At 41.9% G+C, this 17,990-nt stretch overlaps 1 protein-coding gene across 2 annotated transcripts in view; it reads right to left on the bottom strand.

The window, feature by feature from the left end:
* Positions 1 to 14,989, bottom strand: part of LOC130167800 (alpha-2-macroglobulin) — a 29,644-nt gene extending 14,655 nt beyond the window's left edge. Inside the window, exons 1-18 of one of the 2 annotated variants that reach the window (XM_056374295.1) lie at positions 14,707 to 14,989; positions 12,889 to 13,069; positions 11,708 to 11,864; positions 9,974 to 10,026; positions 9,096 to 9,116; positions 8,336 to 8,504; positions 8,129 to 8,213; positions 6,977 to 7,097; positions 6,773 to 6,887; positions 6,575 to 6,684; positions 5,586 to 5,741; positions 5,092 to 5,328; positions 4,700 to 4,763; positions 4,203 to 4,348; positions 3,905 to 4,054; positions 3,024 to 3,278; positions 2,435 to 2,525; positions 2,203 to 2,341 (exon numbers count right to left, since the gene is read on the bottom strand). In XM_056374295.1, coding sequence (XP_056230270.1) covers positions 2,203 to 2,341; positions 2,435 to 2,525; positions 3,024 to 3,278; positions 3,905 to 4,054; positions 4,203 to 4,348; positions 4,700 to 4,763; positions 5,092 to 5,328; positions 5,586 to 5,741; positions 6,575 to 6,684; positions 6,773 to 6,887; positions 6,977 to 7,097; positions 8,129 to 8,213; positions 8,336 to 8,504; positions 9,096 to 9,116; positions 9,974 to 10,026; positions 11,708 to 11,864; positions 12,889 to 13,069; positions 14,707 to 14,789 — 2,333 coding nt within the window. In that variant the 5' untranslated portion in view covers positions 14,790 to 14,989. Of the gene's footprint in view, positions 1 to 1,944; positions 2,090 to 2,202; positions 2,342 to 2,434; positions 2,526 to 3,023; positions 3,279 to 3,904; positions 4,055 to 4,202; positions 4,349 to 4,699; positions 4,764 to 5,091; positions 5,329 to 5,585; positions 5,742 to 6,574; positions 6,685 to 6,772; positions 6,888 to 6,976; positions 7,098 to 8,128; positions 8,214 to 8,335; positions 8,505 to 9,095; positions 9,117 to 9,973; positions 10,027 to 11,707; positions 11,865 to 12,888; positions 13,070 to 14,706 lie in introns of both variants that reach the window. The other variant, XM_056374294.1, reaches the window with a different exon arrangement.
* Between the last annotated feature and the right edge of the window lie 3,001 nt (positions 14,990 to 17,990).

Here is a 17,990-nt window from a genome sequence, read left to right as displayed (position 1 = left end):
GACGGCTGGTTTTAAGGCTCAGTTTCTGAATACAGGCTGTGTCTGTTTCTCTGTGGACTGAGGCTTTGATACTTTCACAGTATTAATATAGAAACTAGAGCTGATCTATAATCACACTACACATGGACAGATACCTTTAGAATAGATGGGACCTTTAAGCAGGTATAATGTTTACCAATTTAGCATGTTAGCATGCTGGACCAAGGGACATGAATGTCTCTACCAATTTCCTGACAAAACATCCAGTAGTTGTAGAGATATTAAGTCAAAAACACACAAACGTTAATTTCATCTTGGTGCTAAAGGAAAAGTTAGGAGATCAATAAAACCATTTGGATGCTTTGTCTGGGAACAATGAATGTCCGTATGAAATTTCATGCATACAGTCCATCCATCCATTCAGTAGTTGTTGAGATATTTTATTGGTGGACCTATCACCTAACCAACCTCACAAATATTATGTTTTACATCGTATAATGAGAATGTGACCTAATGGTTGCAAGTCAGAGAAAAGAAGAATAAATAAATGTCGGCTCTAGTCTGAAATATCTCCAAAACTATTGGAAACATCCCTAAAACCACGCTGCCACCGTGGCTCCTCATGTTACATCATGTGGCCAAAACGTGAGACGTGTATTAACAGTCAAACCAACATTTAAAGGCCCTGAAAGTTTTTTTTTTTTTTTTTGCCAATTAGCTTCTTACTGTGAGCGATGGGCTCCTGTACAACACAGTACTTCCTGCAGGAGTTAGAACTGGTTTCCAATGGCAAATATGTGATGTTACACAAATCCATTAATGAACCTGGACCTAACATTTGTATCAGAATGTGACACATAACAGCGGCAAGAAAAACTAAGTGAGCCTTTTGGAATTAATGTAATTTATGTATAAGTCGTGTGTTACGTCGTCAGATCTTCATCCAATAAAGAACAAACACAATCTAGTTTAACTAATAACTCACAAATCATTGTATTGGTCTCGTTCATATTGAAAACATCATTCAAACAAGTTCAGGCTGGAAAAAGTACATGAACCCCTCGACTAAATGACATCAACCAAAGCTAACTGGTGTGAGGAGTTATCAGACCTGGAGTCCAGTCAGTGAATCCAGATTGAAGGTTTGGGTTAGAGAAACTTTAACTTGGACATTTTGAGTTTTTATATGCAGACGAAACATCTGCTGATGTCACCCATGCTTCACAAAAACGATCTCAGAAGAATCATTGATTTGCTTAATGCTGGCTACCAGTGGGGAACCAGAGTAAGCCAAACATATCAGCATTATAAACGTTATATTCAATCAATCTCTTTCATTTAATAATTATTCTCTTCTAATTCTAATCTTATCCAATCAGATTTTTCTGTGTTTGTTGTTTCCAGGCAAAGAAAAGCTTAGTTGGTTTACTTGTTTGTTGATTTCATAACCAGGACAGAAGACCTGAAATCCCCACAGCTGTGCGTTTGTTTAGAAAGTGGCAGGTGAATTAAACCAATCACAGTTTGATTTATAGTGGGTGTGGCCAACAATCCACTGCCCTACACCTTCCCCCGAGTCTCAAGGTCGGCGCTACGGCACGGGGGAAATCAAGGTCACCGGCTCTTCGAATAGGTGCGCTCGCTCTAACACTCGCGGTTCACCTGCTTCTATTAAATCAGAGGGTTCACTTACTTTTTCCACCTGCACAGTGGATGTTTAATGGTTGTGTTCAATAAAGAAATGAAAGATTATCATTGATTTTGTGTTGTTAGCTTAAGCACACACACACACAGGCCGCTGGAAAACTGCGGTTAACATTGTCAATATTTTCAACATTTTTAAAAAAGACTAAACAGTTAATCAATTCAAAATCGAAAAGAAAAAAGAAAGACAAATGAAACTTCGGACACGTCTGAAAGAAGGAAGAATGTGTATATCCTTTTCAGAGGATATATCATTATTACCCCACAGTAACTAGGTCCCAGATCCAGGTCTCAGGGAAGAATGTCCTGACGATTTCCTTCTTCTCCTCATCTTTACCTTTCAGCACACCACCTGAACTCTGTGGCATCATGTTGAAGGCCATGGGAACGGGAGAGTCTACGCGATCTAGGAACACATGGATAAAAAAAAAAAAAAAAAAAAAAAAAAAAAAAAAGAAAGAAAGAAGGAAAAGAAAAAAAAAAAAAAAAAAAATTTTAAATCACAGAACTAAAACTTACCCAAGAGAAACCAGCTCCCAGATCCAGGTCTCAGGGAAGTATGTTCTAATAGTCTTGGCCTTGGGCTGTGGAGGTGGTGGATCTCCAGCTGTTTCCTCCGCAGCTAACATGATGAGCCCCTCATCTAGCTCGGCATACTCTAGTTAACAGTATAATGGGAGTTTCTTGTTCTGGAACCAGCATCAATGGACAGTCAATGGAAAACACAAGTGGTGTACTATAAAAAACATACCCATGTCATAATATAATCGATCGTATCCCCTGTCACGGCAGTCATACGGTTTTTTCACGTCAGAGTTGGTCACAATTTTGATCCCAATTTCCTACAAGAGAGAAAGAGAGAGAGAGAGATGGTAAAACCAAACGAGAGATTGTTAAGTCATAAACCGTTTATGATTTAATCAGCACTGACGAACACACAGGTTAAAACAGAACACAGTGCTACACCTCATGCAAACTGCTTTAATTCATATCTGTCTATCTCCCTGGGTTATTAGACAAAGATGGAAATAAAAAAAGAGACAGGAAGTGATGGAGGGAGATACAAAGAGACAGATGTAGATAGAGAGAGAAAGACAGAAAGAGTTAAACAGAGAGAAAAAGTAGAGAGAGGGAAGGAGGTAAATGGAGAAATGAGAAAGAAATAGAAAAAAGGGGGAAATACAGATAATGAAAGAGAAAAATAGAGACACAAATAGTGAGGTAGAGAAAGAACTAGAGGTCAACAGACAGAAATAAAGATTGATTAATAGACAGATCATTATTTTTCCTTATAATGAGCCTGTTCTTTAATGGCCAATCAAAACGACCCGATTGTCTACTTTAAAGATGCTGTAGACGTCATTCTTCAGATTGTTGGGCCCAAAGTAGATTGAGCGCGCCGCTCGACGGGCCGCCTGCGCGTCAGGCACGATCTCCGGCTCCGGCTCCAGCTCCGGTTCCGGTTCTGGTACGGGTTCGAGCTCGAGCTCGATCTCCGGCTCCGGCACCGGCAGAGGGAAGCAGGGATACGGCTCCGAGTCCTCGACCTCGTAGGAGTATCCCGACAGCTTCTGTAAAGGCAGCTGGCTGTACACCTGCACAAACACACACGAGACAACATGAGGGCACGTCAGCACACTGAGTGATGGAGGTCCACGCAATGATGATGTGAATACTGAAAAGTGTTTCAAGACCTGCAGCAGCTCGGAGTCACGTCTACTCTCGAGCAAATTAGCTGCAATAAAACGTTATTGTCGTGAACCAATCTGGTCTAAATGCTGTTTGAGAGGCTGCAAAGACTAATGACCTAAACACAAACACCAACACTCAATCTATCAGCTGTGAGTGAGTTACATTCAGTGAGAAATTCAGTTTTCATTCTGTTGGTCAGTGTGCATCTTCAGATATGAGAAACTGAGGATTCACTGGGTCTGAAGAGAAATAAAGTGCAGATAAAAAAAGAGAAAAGAAGCCTACAACAGGTGAATCCATGTGGCCTGAGGTTGTCTATGTGGAGCGGGAAAACAATGAACACATCTTTGCAAATGACATTAAACATGAGCTTAATGTCCGTTCACGCTGTGTTTTGTGGGTAAATTATCATTCCCACTTTTGCCCATCTCTGAAATCAAGGCATTAACGCCGTTTGAAATGCAAACGCCACGTCACGCTGTGTGTGTTAGGATGTTAAACGCGGGGTAAAAGAGGACGGGTGTCGTACGTAGTCGACGGTGAGTTCCTGCTCCGACCGCAGCAGGAGGACGCTCTGGTCGATGGCTCTGATGGAACAGATGGAGCGTGGCTGAGCCTGGAGACTCAGCGTGGTCTTCTCTGCTGGAAGGTTTTGGACGGAGGAGAACTTCAGAGACACCTGCGCAGGAAACGACAAGGCAGAGAGACGGTTTGGGAGCTGATTAGTTGACGTTTATCCTCCTGTATAAAATAATTTTAACGTGTTTTCGTATTTCATCGTACGTCAAAAAGACGCTTTGAAGTCTTGGATTGATTTAATAACTGACCTTGTTATTGAGGCAGAGCTGGACGGGGAAGTCCTGGCTGTCGGCCACCGCCTCTCCACTGGGCATCACAGTGTAAACCACCACCTGGGCAAAAGGTGACAGGTCTGTCACCTGTCGGAGCGATATGGTCAGCTCTCCTTTGTTGACTGAAGCATGAAACACAGAGAGAAAAGAAATGTGACGCGCGACAGTTTAACATAAACATCAAAACATCAAACGTAAAAACACATATAATATACTTTCCCAGACCATTCGTGACATAACATCATCTTTTAAACTGTTACAAAACACTGATTTTAACCTCTTTAAAAATGAGTCACAAATATATGGGCTCAGTAACAGCTGTAGATTCTACCACAGATCATTTAATCAGGAGTAAATTGTGTATTTGTTGGGGACTATTTTCAGCTGACTGTATATGTGAGATTGACGACATCGTTACTGTGAACACAGCCACTGTAAATTATTATTTATTATCATATATCATCAGCTTGTACCTGATCCTGCTTTAACATTCACTGGGACACGACCGTGCTGCACAATTCCCCCTCTGGACATCACCTACAAAGAAAGGCAAACACAGACACGCGAAATTATCAATGTGCAGTTTAAATATGAAAAAAAAAGAAGGGGAAATCCATTTGGAATCCATTTTACACACCCAGTGTAAACAGGACACAATTAGGATCACCTGTTTTCTACAGTCAATGGATTGATTTAATTACATTTCAATTAAACACAAACATCAGTTCCAGTTAAGAGCATATTATAAACAAAAGCTTTCCCATAAATTTGTAAACATGTAAATAATCAAACAGGATATCGTCTCATTTTCTCACTCACAACTGGAGCGAGGCACAAGATGGAGCTCATAAACCGTGACACATACCAGGTAGAAGAAGTCGAGGACTTCCTGGCCCTTGTTTAGCTCCTCCCCCTGGATGATGTACTGAGCGCGCACGGTTGCGTCTTCGTCACAGGAGATCTTCCCGCTCACCTGCATGAGCTTCAGAAAACTGCTGCTCTTGGAGTAAAACGCCGTGACGTGGTGGTGGGCCGACCTGTACTCTGGTCTGCGCACATTGGGCACGTACGGTTCATTCTCGTCCGTCTTTTTTGAGCTCGCCTGTTGGCATGACAGCGAGAGGTCAAAGGTCAAATTCACACTCCGTTATCAACCTATCAACCAATTCTCAACCAACTTGTTTTTTTCTTAATTAGGAATATAGACCTGTGTGGGCCACACGATGGATATGATGAAAGTTTCTTTAATTAGATATTGATTTTAAAATTGATACTGAACTGGCAGTTAATGAATTGACTGTACTGAAATAAACAGGTCCCGGGGGGGGGGGGCGCCGCAGAATAAGAGCAGTAACTAACCTTCAGATTCACAGAGTCCTTCCAGAGGGAGGTGTCCAGAGAAAACGAAGCCATGCCAAAGCTGTTCGTAGTGAGGGTCGCGTTTTGTGACTCGCCAGCAAACAGGTACACTGGCTCGTTGACGACAGGTTTATTGTCTGGACCGACCACTTTCACCTGCAGACAAGTCAGAAGGTAGAAGCTAACCGACAGCACACTTTCAAGATGTATGAACACATCAAGGTCGTCATTAGGTTTGAGGCTAAAAGGGTTTGTTTTTGCGTGAGACATCTTAAGTGCAAAGGTGACAAAGGCCTGAAGGTGGCACAAGAGGAAAAGCTAATAAAGCGTCTGATATTTGAAGGGTTCATCCTCTGGGGAGCACTGAAGCAATCAGTTTTGTCTGTCTGTCTGTTATTGATATAAATACTGATCTTGATATTTCATATGCACAACTGTAAAATTGCCCCGTTGGCAACACTCGAAGTAGGGCCGTTTAAGTTATTAAAATCAACCTCTGGGGACAACGATTATTCACAGCAAATATCATGGTTATCTGACTAAACTGTCAAACTACCTTGTTATAGGTGTTGTTAAGAATAAATTTTGATGTGCTGGTGGCGCTGGAATTAAAGTTAATTGTCGCCAAAAACACAAGGATTCATCTTCTGGGGACCCTAAATAACCACACATTATTTCATAGAGCTATTTTTAGTCCTGTTGCTTTTCTTCACAGATGACCTGGATGACCATGAAACGCTCCCACTAAACCGTAAACCAAAGCATTTCAGGGAGAAACATTCAATCAGCAAGCTTGAACTCAAGTCATGAGATCACAACAATCAATAGGATTCATCCTGTGGAGACCCTGAACGTTACGGGAGTCAGTCCAATATTTGTTGATATATTTTTTAAGTAGTGAGGCAACCGACTGACATTGAACACGACGTGAACCACGCCACTATAGCATGGATAGCATGACAGTGGGTTATAGCTCCCGCACTGATTACCTTCCCCTCAAAGGGAATGCCAGGTTTGTACGCTGCAGGTACGTCCTCGAAGGTGACGGTTCTGATGTGGCTGCTGAAGCTGGTCCGCCCGCTGCCTTTGAGAACGACCCCTGGATGGTAATAAACAAAGAGATCACAGCTCATCAGAAACTGCTGCTGATCGCTCAACGATCAGTATCTGGCATCCGGTCGACCTACCTGTGCCATACTCTTCTATTTCAGCGTTCACATCAAAACTGTCATCGTACATGCTCTTGTTGAGGGAGAACTCGGTCATGTTCATAATTTGTGAAGCACAACCAGTTTTATCCGTCTGGAAGATAATAACGAGGATGAAATTCATAGTAAATTAATACAAATAATTAGCGAGCAAGTCACATTTCTTTCATGTGGAATACTCACGGTCAGCAGGTAAGTCTTGCAGAGATCATTTTCTTGGGTAAGTGAATACCAGTAAAACCGGATGGCGTTTCTACAAAACACCGCCTTGACTGAACCAATAACTGGTTTGCCGTAGGTGTATCTGCAGGAAACACCACAAGAACACAGGTGAAGGCAGGTGTTTAGTCGAGTTCAATGATTTTAGGTTAATATGTTCCCATAGCAAAGCGTGGAATGAGAAAGCAGCGAACAACATGATATTCTTCGATCCAGATGTGGACGACATCTTAAAAAGGCATTAAACTGAAGTGCTAGTATTTATGTGTTAGCAATAATGCGCTAACCACATGTAGCTTGTTAGCTTACCTAATTGACTAGCCAATTAGCCAGCAAATGAATTAGCCTTGTGTTTGCCTTCGAGACGCCCAGCTGTGCTAACGATGCTAATGGGAGCTTATGCTTGCGATAGTTATTAAACTGACATGCACGAAAGAACATTTTTGCCTATTTTTAGATTAGCTGAGTCAGGTGGAGTCAGGCACTGCCAAGATGGCGCCCACTCTGAGCCTACGTCCATCTTTAGACACGGTCTAAGGTTGTAACTACAAATAGACCCATAAAAGAGAGACAGATAAAGCTAGCAAAACCACAACACTGAGTGTTCTGGAGCTGCTGGTGGGAATCAACGTTCAAATAGTGAAAGCTAGTTAGCCTAGCTTGCTAGCTTCTTATTTCCAAGTAGAATACAAACTTAACAGTACAATAGGTTTTCTAAATTTAAAACAGTTTAAATCAACTGTTGACAGCTAATGCTGCGTGGGCTTGTTGAAAAATGGACAACACGTCTTCTACCAACGTAGCTAAATACAGTGTGACGTTCTCAGTAATTAGCACACCATGGAAATTGATATCCTAGCTGTGTTGCTGCTGAACCACTGCCATGGGAAACACCCACTCAAAAGACTTGAAGCTTAGACACAGTTTCCTAAAAAAAGGTTTTATCCTCTTAAGAAAATAGGAAAATATAAACAATGGCTGCAGAATCATTACAATTTATGTTTCCTTGTACAAAAAATGGGGAGAATTAAATTGGCTACGTGTGATATCTGATGTCGTCTACGCTAGACATCAGTGCCATTGTTAACCTCTGTTTGTTTTAAGTGCGACACTCACTTTCCACAGATCTTTAGCGTCGCCTCTTGGTCCAGGATGGTTATCACACTGGGCAGGTGAACCTTCACCTCATACTTTGGTAAAACTAAAACAAAAGAAACAGAGTCAAAAATCTTGCTGTGGAAAAAAACCTTACATAAATTAAAGTCATTATTCTGATAAATGCGAGTCATGGTTAAATTTGTTTAGTATGAAACTGCAGGAGACCGTATTCCTTGATGTCAAAGCTGTGGGAGATCTGCTCTCCTTTGTCTGTTGAGGCAGAGATGATGTAGGTTCCTTGTGCCGCCTCGGGAATCATGGGGTGGGAAAGATCAAGGATGCCGCCATCGATGGACTTCTCCAACCACTGGGCAATGCGATTTGAATTGGGATCCTACAAAAACGGTAAAGAAAGACGCACATTTGTTGGCGGCTGCTCCATTCTGCATTATATTAATATTAAAGCCCCTAGGTGTAATACTGTCATGTGATTATTATATCAAATTATGCAGATGGCACAAAATTTCTGTGAAGAAAAAATTACAATTATATTGAAAAGTGGTGCAGTCTAGTATCAGATTTCAGCCTATTCATCTCAATGTACCTTGATTAGTTAATATCAGTTTGTAATGATATCACTGTATATCACCAAAGTCAAACATTTTAAAATCCAGCACGAAATGGATTTTAAAATGTTCTCAAAATAGCACATTGTAAATAAAACAATTATGTGCATGAATACTTTTAAGTATCCTATTCATTTTTAAATAAATATTGCATTTCTAAGCTGTAAATTATGTTATTCTTGGTTTCTGTGTCTAAGTCAAAAGTCATATTTGTGTATTTCTACAATATAAATGAAAATCTTTGTCTTTTCTTCTGTAAAAGGTTCAGTCACACCCACTTTTGAGTGATCAATTAAATCCATGAACAATTTGATCAAATAACTCTCGAGTGTATATGTTTATAAATATAAAAGTCTTACCTGGAGTTCCACCACTTTGTACTGAAAAAAAAAAGAAACAACCAAAAAAATTAATGTCATATTTGCACAATTTACACTAAATGACATTTGAGTTAATGGGAACGTTTGTGAAACATTCTTCTATGTGTCGGTATATCTGTTGATAGTGGAGTATAATAGTGGTTTTGATCTACAGGTAATTCACAGAAGCATAGCAGCAACTTTTAATGCACAGGAAGAGCAGGGTAGTTAAATAACTACTTACATGAGTATTTGTGTCAGTAAATGTTTATATAAAATGATGCAAGAGACCTTAGATAATTTTGCAGCTATAAAAAAAACAAACATACTGGGTTCAAATATTTCATTCATGTAGCTCAGACGAAGTGTCAAAACAAGCAGATGGATTAAGTGTCATACCATCTGTGTGAAAACATTTAGATTTCATATCTTACAGCTTTAATGTTGAGACCATTTGAAATCTTCTTTGTACCTGATGGGATTTACCACTTTCCAGCGAACTACCTTCATCGTATGATATTTGAATGGATTTCATAGTCAATGCACGCAGTTGTGTTTTCAGCCTCTCATCACAAACGGAAAAGGCCTTGAGCCCATATTGATTCAGATGTTTGGGTCAAATGCAGTGTGTGCCAAATGAACTCTGACAGCATGTTTATCACACTACTCCACACAGCGCTTCACACCCACGCTGTCTTCAAAATCAACAAACAGCCCTCCTTTCACCTCCCACTCTCCTGAACCAAAATAGACCTCACTCTTCACATTCACCGACTGCTTAGTGGAAAGCACGCACAGATTACAAAGTTCACTGGTTGGAATTATTACATACATCACACGGTGTCACATGATATTGGAGAAGATAAATAAAAACCTACCACTCGAGCTACGGGGATGAAGTTGGCATCCAGGGAGACGATTCGAAACTGGACTTTAAAGAAAAAGAAAAAGAGGAAAAAAAAAAACATAATGTAAAACATGTACAGAAATAAATGATATAGTGAAACAGCAAAGAAATGAAGCTAATAAACAGAATGAAATCCTTCAATATACTGCATTTTCAATTGAGCGCTAGCAGATGGGATTCGAGGGAAATCTGCTGGTTTGCTATAGGACAGTGTTTCTGGAGATAGCAGATGGTGTAAGGAACAAATAAAAAAAATCAAAAAAAAGGTATTTATCACCAGTCTTTGGTTAATGAGAAACAAGGTCTAATTTAATAAAAGAGAAGAAATGATTCAAACTGAAGCAGCAGAGGCCAAAATATCCTGATATTAGCCCCGAGTATGGGTAACACCGTGTCTACAGAAGGGTTAGCATGAACATGATGCTAGCAGAGCAGCAGCAGCTACGTTGCTCCATCTGGGTCGACGCAGGATGCGTTCAGGTACAGTATTGAAAAAAACAAACAAACAAACAAACAAAAAAAAAACACAGGAAAATAAACTTGAAGTGTAAAAAAATATGCTTCAGGTCGTGTATCTGTTCCATTAGTCACGAATGACGAACACGGCTGAAATGCTTTCCGTGTAGACGCATCATAATTCGCCAAAGACACTGGACCACATTTCCCATAATGCAAATCAAAAGCATATAAGATTCCTGTTAAACATCCACATCTTTCAAACTCCATGCCCCCAGTTTAACTACAGGCTTTCTCCAAACTCAAGCCAAGGCAACCCTATTGACATCACCATGACATCATCACTATGACGTCATCAAGGTTTTGTTTTTTCCTGAGGCTCGACAACGTTCCTCCAGAGCCACAGAAGACATTTTAACCAACTGTTGTCAAAGGTTTAGTAGAAATAACCAAGTCGGTTTTAATGTGTCTAATTGATTGGATTATCCATTTGATTTTTAAGGATGATCACAAGGATGATGTCATCAGGGTTATTTCAGATTGGGCTTCTGGGACATTGAGTTTGAAAGAAGCAGGTGTTTACCAAGTGGTCTAATAACGGCTGCTATTGAGGTGCATTATGGGACGTTAGGAAATACCAATCCTAAAAATATGACTGGTGTAAGAAAGAGACGATAAGTCGGCTGAACCAGTATCTCAAACTTTTTACAAGGTTATATTAATTCAGCAATAACATATTAATGGTTCCAAACACGTTGCAAAAATTAAGGGGGGAAAAAAAAAAAACCTACTCAAAGCACTTTTTCTTTAGGAAAAATCCAAACAACCTCCCCAAGAACTGTTGAGGAACAGCCGTTCTTCTGTGTGCTGAACATAGACGTAGTTCCTGAAGTTGTCAACGAGTGGCTCAGCATTATGCAGATATCATAAAGTAGTCCACATTTGTGCGAGTGCAGCTGAATTGCTAAGCAGTGCAGAGAGAATAATGTGCGCTAGATGAACAACACAACTGCAGCAGAGTATCACCGAATCGCAGCGTACTCTAAAACTATGAGGCTTGTGGCTCAGGAGGTGGAGCGGCTCGTCCGCCGATCAGGAGGTCGGTGGTTCGATCCCCGGTTCCTCCAGTCCGCATGTCAAAGTGGGTAAGATACTGAACCCTGAATCGCTCCTGAGTATGTATGAGTGTGTATGAAGCGCTATTTAAGAGCAGTACCAGAGTGTTACTGATGAGCATTAGGACACCTACCGGTCTGTCCAGGTTTGTAGATGGGTTTGTCAGTCTGAATGATGTGCATAAAACCAGGAGGCTCAATGACAACCTTGGTCTTCTTGCTCATCAAGGCGCTCTCACCCTGAACTGTGACATTAATGTTTGCCACCAGTCTGCTGCGCACCGTAGGGACCTGCAGTATCAGAAAACACATCACATCTGTCGGACAGGACCGGGACCACGGGTTATTTGAATGTCCAGGAGGAGAGGAAGGAAGGAAGGGAGGACTTTTAAATTTTGTTTTAATGCAGAACCAGAATTTGTGCCCAGCTGACAAGCACTTTTTTTCTCATTGTCCTCCTTTGGAGTGTGTTTCCTGCGAAACATCTGTCGACTATAATGTTATAGAACAACTGCTTGGAAGCAAATCCATCTGAAATCGTCTGATATTGAGCAATAACAGACCCCCTCCACTACATGAGGTTAATTATGAAATGCTGTCATCCTTGTATAGCATATGTTTTCACTTACTAATAGAGCTGCCATTACATAACAGAGGCTGGAACCACTTCCAAAATTTGCAAGGGGTGTTTTTTTTTTTTTTTTTTTTTTTAGTATGCGTGTGTGTGTGTGTGTGTGTGTGTGTGTGTGTGTGTTGTGAGACTGAGAGTAGGGGGCAGAGGATGTTTTCCAGAGGAATGCAGGTACATAGCTAGCCTCTGGCAGAAAGCAGCCTTTGTTTAGTGGCAGATAAACAAATTCCAGACCAGGCCTGCGGCAGGGCCAAACACTGGGGAACCAAGTGAAACTAAGTGCTATTGTCATAGAGCTGATTGGGGTTGTCGGGTCGTTTCGCATCAATATGTAGCAAGGCCTCTAAGTTGCATAACAGCGCCCAACGCTGTGACAGAAACCAGAGCAGTAATTTACAGAGAGCCATTGGCGTTGACAGCCTCAGTCATGGCGCCGGCTGGATAATTAGGTACATAATGACGCCAGGATTTGTGCCATTAGTTTAATGGAGGGCTACGGGACGAGGAGAGAAAAAACGCACTATGCCTGGAAACCTCACAGATGCATCTAACCACTGAACATAGAAAATATTTGTTCTGCTCTACTCTACCTCACTGGCACTGGAAAACCATAAAGCAAACAGACGGAAATATCACATTCTCGTGCAAGCTGCCAAACTGTGTGTGCATAATGTTGAGTCAGACCTGGAAGTCGACGCAGCGGTAAAAGTCCTGCTTGACGGCCTCCGCTAGAACGATGGTGGTGCCAGAGTTCACCTCGAGGAGGACAGTCAGAGAGACGGGCTCTGTGGGGCCGTGGATCTGGGCACACAGGGTCTCCTGTTTACCCCCCGTCAAGCGGGAGCTCACAGTCACTGCATAAATACTGTAGGTAGAAAAAGGAACATGATGTTAGCGGCTAATGTTAGCAGTTAAACACAGAGATAAAAGGAGAGAACATTGGACTTTAATTAATCTCTCCTCTGCAAACACAACGACACATAAATAATGTTGCTCTGTTAGATATAAATAGAAAACTGTGTGCTAACCAAGCGGAAACATAAAGGGCTGAAAAATGAAGCCGACACTGAAGTGCTAAAAACTGCAGTTCCTCTAATGGCCACTAGAGTCTGGCTCCAACAGTGAGTCAGTCCCCATAGACTCCCATGTTAAAATGTCCAACTTTACAGCAGAAATAAACATGTTCACAGCCTGGTACAAAAACAGTTTTGCTCTCTAGAGCTGATTTCCTCCTTCATGACACCTGTTTATATAACTCACCTGTTTACATTTTATTAAGACTTAAAGGTCTGCATAATACATAAGTCTGGCCTCCACACACGCCCCTCCTCTTTGCCCATTTTTGGATTAGCCAGAGGTTAGGGGCGGAGTCAGGCACTGCCAAAATGGCGACGGTGGGGCGGCTCACTCTGAGCTTCAAAACCGCTCCTCAGAAACCTGCGGGTGATGTCACGGAGGCTACGTCCATCTTTATTTACAGTCTATGGTGCGAACACATCAACTTGAAAAGTCGTAATATGTCAAAACTGTGTTGTGCTGCCCCCAAAAGGCCAATAACAGTCACTGCAGGTTTAAACGTGCAAAAATACAAAGTACAACTTTTAATTTTGTACTTTCCTTTAACATTTGAGCACTTCATGCTCCGTTATACTTCTACTGCATTTGTAAAATATCACTCACAGAACTTTACTTTTGATTCAGAGGTCAAGTTTGAGATTAATACTTATGTGAGATTTTGAATGAAGTCAATGTGTTGTTTGTACTTTCTTTAAAAAAGGCGTGCAGATCAGTATTTGGTTGGCTGGTTCGGGATCTGCTGCTGCCAATGAGAAATAAAGGACACATTTAATTGAGTTTTGGGAGGTGGTGCTGTTGAGCATATTGATGCTGTTTCTGCCAGAGAGGAAGTTGCACGATGATGAAAAGTCATTAGACTCTGATACTAAACTATGAAAGGCATTTGAGACATGATGACCACAGAGCAGATAACACACAGGAGTGAAAAACAAAGATCAGAATGGAAATCAATATCCTGAGACAGTGAACTTTTTGTTTTTGATCTTGATAAAAACCAAAACATCTGGTGAATCCTTTAAAACACTTTGGTTCAATCATCTCTCACTGTTTTACTTTGTCCAGATTATTTTATCACACACACACACACACACACACACACACTGGTGGTACATCTTCTCTATTGCGTAACAGTATCCTGAGGCCGACCACTCGACTTTTTGGCTCACGGTGAGACGATGTCATACTCACACACCACAGTAAGTTACAACATGAATTGATTAAAAAAACCCAACAACAAACAAACAAACAAACAACAAAAAAAAACCATTGCAACTTTTTGCTAACTCAATCACGTGCAGCTGCTCCTCCTGCAAAGACTGGCGCGTGCACTTGGCGTCCTCTGGAGTGACGCACAAACCAAAACTTTTTTTCTTTCTGCAGACAACGTGAGATGCAGCAGCTTCATCACAAACTTGTTTTACTTACGTGTCATTGAGGAGGGCTGGTGTCGCAGTTTGCAGGAGCGCTGAGGCGAAGATGACGGCACAGACGTGGAGGGCAGGTGTCATGTCTGCAGACTGAGCAGAGCCGGTGCTTTTGCACGCAGCGGGACCACACGAGCGAACCGGACTGCACCAGAGGAGAAGGACGCACTTCCTGCCTGCTACCCTCACTGCGGGCCGGACTCAGAGAGAGAGAGAGAGAGAGAGAGAGAGAGGGGGAGAGGGAGAGAGAGAGGGATGTGCAGGGCACAAAGTCGCTCAAACGGAGGGGGCGGTGGCAGTGGCTTGCTGTTTATACCCCCAAACCACCGCCACCCCCTCCAACCGAGTCACTCCCCCCAAATTCGTTGGACCTTTTGCAGCCTCCTCCCTATTCCCAACAGAGTTTCATTTCCCAAAAGTTGAATCACACAGTCCTGCCTGCTGCCAGAGTCCACTCCTCCAGTTTCTAAAGAACTCAGTAAGACTCCATATGGCACTGTGTGAGGGGTGCAGAGAGGGTGGGTAGGTGGGAAGGTGCAAATACAGGAGGCATTGTCTGCTGCAGGCGCAGTGACCGGGCAGTTTCACCACAGTTGAGCAACAGCAGTCCTGACTGCAGCAGCAGCACAGATCCCAGCTCTCCTCGAGACATTCTCCTGCTCCCTGTGGGTGTCACAAGCTTCACACACAAAAATCTGCTCCTCCCGCTGGACTTCAGGTCGTCTCACGGGTATATGAAGTAACATGCGCCCACAAACGCCTCCCCCTGCGTCTGTGGGGCCCCGAGTGGCTTCATGGAGGGCCCCTGAGAAAGTACAGTAATGACTTGTGTTACTTGATAATTCACAGTCAAACCTGTGCGCTTTACTTCAGTCCTAAATCACCTGAAAAACAATGCATTGGTGTGTTTCTGTGCATTACCAGCACCTGTAGAAATACTGTGAAAACAGTGTGTGTGTTGGTGCCAAGCAAAATATAGCTGCACTCCTAAAAACACATCTCCACTGCAGCAGTAAATGTTGAAACCTCCACAGGGGCTTAAAGCAAGCTCGCCGCTAATTATGACGTTGAGCTAAACAGAGAAACAAAGTTAAACTGGATCTTTAGCTCTTTTTCTCAGTACTGTGTTGGCTTTCCTCATATGTTCCGATGGGGACGCTCATTTTTTAAAAGATCCAGCATTGTTGTTAATTCAATATTTATGTTTTTACCTGCCTTTAATGAACACATCATTTCCCATGAGCCTTAGACAGTCACAGGCTAACCCTCACAGCTCGTGAGTTAGAGTTGTGTGGATGCTTGTAGTCTAGTCGCTGAAGCTGTAGTGTCGTTGACCAGCTAAGAGGCTAACCAGGAAGTGCCATCATGGAAAACTTTACACAGACTGACTATGGTTTAGTTCAAATAGTTTTAAAAACTCAGCTTCGCAAATGTTTCGCGAGGACAGAAACACACTCACTGTCTTTTGATTGGAAACGTTTGTTTGTTTACGAGGAAACTCCGCAGATCACCCTGAATATGGATCAAGCCTCAAAATCGTAACAAATTGCCATGAGGCCGTTCGAAAGCGTCTCTTCGTCAGACCACGTTACCCGTGTTTTCTAAACCTCACATCTCCAGTTTCCAGAAAATCCCAGGATTTTCATTAAGCTTTTGTATTTGCCAAAATAACAGATTACAAAACTGCTTCGCAGACTGAGTGTGTTTCTCATAAGTGAGCTTATCTTGATGAGTAAAAGTTGCGGTCTGACCCTTTAAAGGTTCAGCTTAAAAGCTGCTGATAAGAAAACACTTCATCATCGTTGACAGGATTGACCTCCTCCTCCCTCCAACATTCGGACCCTGCAGGTAGATGGGGTGAAGCTGTTCTACCTGAGCTTTTGGCAACAACAAGATCCAGCAGTAACCAGACACAGCTGAGGGAATGTGGCTCATGACATTGTGTGTCAAGGGCCCGTCGTCCTGCGAGGCGAGGGTAAGCATGAGGAGAATTCCTCTCAGGATATTAAAAAATACTCTCTCTGACGAGCCGCCCTCCCTCTGCTCATTCCTGCGTGAGGACAGGAAGGTCCGACTTTCCCAGTTTGCAAATTGGCCAGTTAAGATCAGATACTGGCAGAAGAATACGAACGGGGCCACATTCTCATTCACTTCAGGTCTGCAGCAGAACCTGTTTTCCACAACTGGAGGTGACATGGTGACAGCTTTTAGGATGTCTTCTCTGCAGCTCCTCCTTTATCTTCTTTTATCTTTTGTCTCCTCCTGCCTTTGATCTCTGCGGCTGGAAAAAAAAGAAAAGAAAAGAAAAATCAATCAAATATAAGAATAAATGGGCCAGAAAGTGAAACAATGCAGAGTAGTTCAGTCTGACTGTGTGCAGCACTGTTCTTATTCTGTCTGTAAACGCTTCGGATTCATCCACAGTGTCTGGGCGTTTGTCTGAGGTCGGAGACGCTCAGAACAATAATCATTGTGTTGAATGTTTCGTCTGGGAACAAGAAAAGCGAGAGTAAAGATTACCACTCTATATGTCCTGAGGGGACGTTTGTATGGAACATAATGAAGCAGAGGAAAGAAAAGAGTGTTTAGTGTTTATAGCAACAATTTAGAGACATTAAGCTGGTCAGTCGAGACAGTTATTGGCTAATTGAATTGATTCTAACGTGGCTTCAGTGCGATTAAAACACCAGACAAAAGCTTTTATACTAAACGGGTACTTTAACTTTACTGAATGAGACTTTTGAATGGGGATGATCTAGTCCTTCTTTCTTTCTTTACATTGTTGTTAATTCAGTATTTATGCTTTTAGCTGCCTTTGACAAACACCATTTCCCATGAACCCTTGACACACAGGAACCGTTGTTTAACTTATATCATGGAAAATAAACCTCAGGAACCCGCTTCATATTTTTAGAAATGACGGACGAGAGGCGGAGTTACAGAAGCTGGTGGAGCAGAGGTTAACCAGGAAGTGACATCATACGCTGACTATATTTTAGTATAAATATTTTTTAAAAAAACAGCTTTGCAAACGTTTTATAGGGATTAATCAGTCACAACAGACGTTTTTCTTTTCTTTTTTACTTAAACTGAAGTTGTTTACACTTCGCTCATCATCCATCGTCTTCTTCCTCTTTACTCCCTGCAGAACAATCAGAAAAAAATAATACTGGGAACACATTGTTTTCATTTTTGAAACAATATAAAATACTCTCACTGCATTTGCAGTTTGGCAAAAAAACAAACAAAAAAAACCCCACTTCATATATTTCCCAGAATGCCGTT

Source organism: Seriola aureovittata, chromosome 4 (assembly GCF_021018895.1).
Source record: "Seriola aureovittata isolate HTS-2021-v1 ecotype China chromosome 4, ASM2101889v1, whole genome shotgun sequence".
Lineage (NCBI taxonomy): Eukaryota > Metazoa > Chordata > Actinopteri > Carangiformes > Carangidae > Seriola > Seriola aureovittata.
This window is presented reverse-complemented; position numbering and strand designations above follow the sequence as displayed.